Source organism: Erpetoichthys calabaricus, chromosome 3 (genome assembly GCF_900747795.2).
Source record: "Erpetoichthys calabaricus chromosome 3, fErpCal1.3, whole genome shotgun sequence".
NCBI lineage: Eukaryota > Metazoa > Chordata > Cladistia > Polypteriformes > Polypteridae > Erpetoichthys > Erpetoichthys calabaricus.
This window is the reverse complement of record NC_041396.2, coordinates 5,085,829-5,091,294: the sequence shown is the minus strand read 5'-3', so window position 1 is coordinate 5,091,294 and position 5,466 is coordinate 5,085,829. Positions and strand designations below refer to the sequence as shown.

Below are 5,466 nucleotides of genomic sequence, written 5' to 3'. Positions count from 1 at the left end.
TCTGGGGAGGTATATCCACAGAGGGACACACCGACCTCTACAGGCTACACAACAGCACCTTGATTGCCATTAGGTATCAGGATGAAATTCTTGAACCCATTGTCAGACCCTATGCTGGTGTAGTGGGTCCTGGGTTCCTCCTGGTGCACAACAATGCCCGTCCTCATGTGGCGAGAGTATGCAGGCAGTTCCTGGAGGATGAAGGCATTAATACCATTGACTGGCCCCCATGCTCATTCGCCTGACCTCAATCCAATTGAACACCTCTGGGTGGGATATTATGTTTCGGTCCATCTGATGCCTCAGACTGTCCAGGAACTCAGTGATGCCCTGGTCCAGATCTGGGAGGAGATCCACCAGGATACCATCTATCGTCTCTTTAGGAGCATGCCCCCCAAGTTTTCAGGCATGCATACAAGCACGTGGAGGCCATATAAACTACTGAGCATGATTTGGAGTTGCTGCAATGAAATTTCAGCTAAATGGACTGGCCTGCCACATCACCATCTTTCCCTTTGATTTTCAGGGTGTCTTTGAATTCAGCCCTCTGTAAGTTGATCATTTTCTTTTCCATTAAACGATATGGCATCCTTTCGTTCCTAACACATCACCGTATCTGTCCATAGCAGTAGAGATATCCAGAAGGATTTTTTGTCCCATTGTGTTTTCAAAGTGTTCCTTTAATTTTTTTGAACAGTTTATATATATATATATTATTCTCCGTTTCAGATAAGTTTTGTTGCATGAGATGCTCTACAAAATGTACAGGCTTGAACATAAATTATTAATTTAAATGATATTTCCTTTAAAATAAACAATAAAACAACACATGATATTTTAGTTTTACCTTCTTTATCCATTTTTGTAATTTCCACATTTATACGCATTTAGGTGTGGGAAAGTACAGCCCGTCACTACTAAAGTGTGCAATTTGCTTTTAAAATGACATGCTTGTGTGGCTATTTGAATGAATTATTAACTCAAACGATGAGGGGATATAAGGTCCCAGAGAGGCTCGTTGAGGCGTTTATTCTTCACTACTGGTAACTTTGGCCCGATGCCATTTTTCGGCTTAACGTTTCTGTAATGTGAGTCTGGAGGCCGTGCTCAGTTACTCCATCATTTCTCACACGTTTCTTGTCCAGTCAATCTTTAACCTCTTTAACTGGGGCCTTGCCCTTTTTTCTTGACAGGACGTACCTCCATTGAGGGTTGATCAGAGGAACATTCAGCTGGCAGGCAAGCAGAGAAGCATGAGGGGAGCAGGTGTAAATTCAGCTGTTCATTGATTAGGAAGCAAGCATCACACACTCCATTGAGGTGCTACTGATATCCGGCCATCAGTCAAGGCACGTCTTAGTGAACTGCATATGGATCGGTGCTGGAGAATGAAATAGTTGAAAAGGTCAATGAATGAAAAGACTCTCTTATCTACCAAGGTGGACAGGTTACATGCTCTTCAATCAAGCTGATCAGAAAATTATGGTGGGACACTCTTCGATTAAGAGAATCCATAGTTCTAAAAAAGAAACACATTGAGCTGTTAGCTGCACAATCGATTACTTTGGATTGTCATGCATCTTAAGAAGCAATTAGTCAATTTTTCAGTATTAATCGGACATTCATGAGTGAGCAGCAATCTTATCCATCTCAAGGATTTTTACAAGAATACAGGAAAGTGTGGCAGGCAGGAAAACAGCAGCATATCTGGACTTAAAGACAAAGGAGACACCATCATTAGTGTCAGAATGCTTGTGATCCGTAGGATTATGTCAGGTCACACACTACGTGAACTTTGTTTTTGACAAGAAGCAAATTCGCATATTAAAGTGAGTTGAAAGCTCATCCAAGCAGTAAACCTGCATACTCTTCAGAAAAGGATATTCTGCTTTCAGGAGAGACCCCAATCGTTGATCAAGGTGAGCTACTTGTCACACATTTGCCACAGGATAGTTAAGTCATGAATTAAGGCAATCAGCTTGTTCCTCCACTAGTTTGAGAGTCCTATTTATAAATCTGGGAGACAAGTTGGGTCAGACGTTTGTTAATTTAAGATACTCAAAGCTGATCTAGAGTCAAGCCTTGAACGTTATGGTGATCTTGTCACTCTCAGAAGATAAGACACTCATTTGTCAAAGTCTGTGGCCCACACCTCAGGCTCTCATCAGTCAATGTGAGCCAGCTACTTGAGGACAGGGCAGTTGGCCATTGATATCAATTAGTTGTTCTGTCAAGGTGTAAGAGAACCACGTCTTTAACCAGCTTGCCAGCTCTTTCTTTTTTCTGGAATAAGACACCAAGTTGACGACACCTAACTAAAAAAAATTGTAAAAAGATGGCCAGCATGGCGATACAGCTGCTGGGGTTCTTCTTGGGACTGTTTGGGTTCTTTGGGACAGTGGTGGCCACAGTGCTCCCTCACTGGCGTAGGACAGCTTATGTGGGTGCCAATCTCATCACTGCTACTGCATACATGAAGGGCTTGTGGATGGAGTGTGCCTGGCACAGCACGGGAATCTACCAGTGTGAGATTCATCGTTCACAGCTTGCCTTGCCCCGGGACCTCCAGGCAGCGAGGGCCCTGATGATTATCTCATGTGTGCTGTCCATCTTGGCTGCCATCTTATCGTCTGTGGGGATGAAGTGTACACGTTGTGCAAGGAACTCTGCCGCAAAGAACCCTATCGCCATTACTGGAGGGATTTGTTTCATTTTTGCTGGCATCCTCTGTCTCATTCCTGTTTCTTGGTCAACTAACGATATCATTCAGGACTTTTATAATCCAGTTCTACCCAATGGCATGAAGTACGAGATTGGGCAAGCTCTCTATGTAGGTTTTGTTTCCTCTGCCCTTACTCTTCTGGGGGGCACGCTGCTCTGCATGTCTTGTGGGACGGACAGAAATCGCATCCCATACCAACCTCAGATGAGAAATAATGCATATCGGGCTGCCCCTCAATATCATCCTCCAGCAGCCTATAAGGGCAACCACAACCCCTCAAGATCTTCTGCTTCAAGTAGTGGCTACCGGGTCCACGACTACGTCTGAACAGACAATTGGTTCCATAAAAGGGCCCTGCAGGAATGATGACCACACTTTCAACAGGTTTCAACAGTGGGGCAGTACACTGGGGAGGATGTTAGATCATTTAGATGTTTTTGCATCAATAAAATGTTTTTCTAATTTACAAAAAATACAATGCAGTCCCTGAAGGTCATCAAAGAATTTGAATCTAGTTAAATATTACCCCAGGAGGGTGATATGGTGGTGCGTGGACTCAAATAGACTGGCGAGAAGGTAAAGATCCAAAGGACTTAAAATTGTTACTGCTCCTGCAGGATGTCAGTGGCATCTGATGCTTTCCAATCCACCCAGCAGATGTTTTGCATTTGGTTCCATGCTTAATTGACAGTGATGGATGGGGAGAATCAGTTGTCCTTATTTTATGTGTTTTGTCAGGTTACTCTGTGGGATGTGAGCTTAAGTTCTATAAACATAATATAATATCTTTTTAATTTATTATTAATGCAAATTCAAATGAGTGGTAGACCAGCAGTACAGAAGTTATTCTAAGGTCTGACCGTATACTGCAAGAATGTCTGCGTCTGTGAGTTGGAGAAACTAAAGATGGTCTTTATTCTGGAACACTTCCTCCACTCATCCTGGGCAGGAGACCTAAAGGTGTACCAAGGTTCACATTCACTGACCCTTCGGGTGACCCTGCTCATCTGGCAGCTTTATTGGTGGGCATGAAGTCAGAGTGACATAGGTATTTATTGATACAATAAAATAAAATAATTGTGGCTCAATGTGTAAAAAAAACCTGACTATGGAACATGTAACAGGAGAATAAAAAATAATCACAAAAACAAAGTCAAAGAAAGCCTGTCTGTCACTATGGTATGATGAGTATGTCTGCAAATGGGGAGGTGATATGTGCTCTTATTGGGTTTAATGAGGTAAATCGACTAACGAGTAACTTGTGCTGATGAGTCAAAGAGAGACAAAAAGGTTAAGTTTGGTATTTCAAGTCAAAGTTATTTCTTCACAGTTGTGGCATACGTTAATTTGTGACAAAAGTTGTGTTCTGAAGTGAAGCATTTTTTAATTCATTTTAAAAGATACAGTACACTGTCTGTGCAGCTTACAACAGGGCTAATGGATCCATGGGTCCATAGATGAATGAAAAAAAGCCTTAAAACTTACCAAATACATCCATTTTGAAGCAGCAAACTCTTTGATTTACGATAAAAACATTCCTTAAGGCATCTTTGTGATAACGAATGGAAACCATTATCCCGGATTCTGGGCATTCATTTTCTTGAGGTAAGAGTGCACTTCCTTTTCGCTTGTCCTTTTATTCTGCGACTTTCAGTCAGTTTCTAAACTTCTTTGCTCCGGACAGGATTGCAGGGGTGCTGGAGTCTATCCCAGCTGGCATGAGGTGCATAGTAGGAACAAACCCTGGACAGGGCGCCAGTCTATCACAGAGTGAATACACACATGACATCCACACCAACCACACATTAGGGCAAATTTAGTATCGCCAGTCCACCTAAATGGTATGTGTTTGGACTGTGGGAGGAAACCAGAGCACCCAGAGTGATCCACACAGACACGGGAAGAACATGCAAATTCCAGGCAAGGAGGACATGGGATGTGAACCCTGCTCTTGTTACCACTACCACTGCACCACTGTCAGTCAGTCAGTCAGTCATTCTCAAACCCGCTATATCCCAACACAGGGCCACGGGGGTCTGCTGGAGCCAATCCCAGCCAACACAGGGTGCAAGGCAGGAACCAACCCACTGCAGGACACACACACACCCACACCCACACGCCAAGCACACACACTAGGGACAGTTGTGGATCGCCAATACACCTAACCTGCATGTCTTTGGACTGTGGGAGGAAACCGGAGTGCCCAGAGGAAACCCACGCAGACACGAGGAGAACATGCAAACTCCACGCAGGGAGGACCTGGGAATCGAACCCAGATCTCCTTACTGTGAGGCAGCAGCGCTACCACTGTACCACAGTGCCACCCTCTATTAACATCCATCCATCCATCCATTATCCAACCCGCTATATCCTAACTACAGGGTCACGGGGGTCTGCTGGAGCCAATCCCAGCCAACACAGGGTGCAAGGCAGGGTACAAACCCCGGGCAGGGCGCCAGCCCACCACAGGGCACACACACACACACACACACACACACACCAAGCACACATTAGGGACAATCTAGAATCACCAATCCACCTAACCTGCATGTCTTTGGACTGTGGGAGGAAACCGGAGTGCCCGGAGGAAACCCACGCAGACACGGGGAGAACATGCAAACTCCACGCAGGGAGGACCTGGGAAGCAAACCCGGGTCTCCTAACTGCGAGGCCTCTATTAACATTTACCTCTGAAATTCTATTTTTTTTTAACAGCTACAGTGCATCTGGAAAGTATTCACAGC

General features: G+C 44.4%; 1 protein-coding gene across 1 annotated transcript; it reads left to right on the top strand.

The window, feature by feature from the left end:
- Positions 1–911: 911 nt before the first annotated feature.
- Positions 912–3,998, top strand: LOC114649597 (claudin-14-like). The gene has a single exon (XM_051925421.1). It carries the CDS (start codon positions 2,336–2,338, stop codon positions 3,047–3,049), a length of 714 nt encoding a protein of 237 aa, XP_051781381.1. The 5' UTR covers positions 912–2,335; the 3' UTR covers positions 3,050–3,998.
- Positions 3,999–5,466: the final 1,468 nt, after the last annotated feature.

Bases quoted from the DNA above. Each gene is read 5' to 3' on its own strand.
- LOC114649597 (XM_051925421.1), top strand. From the start codon at position 2,336: ATGGCCAGCATGGCGATACAGCTGCTGGGGTTCTTCTTGGGACTGTTT.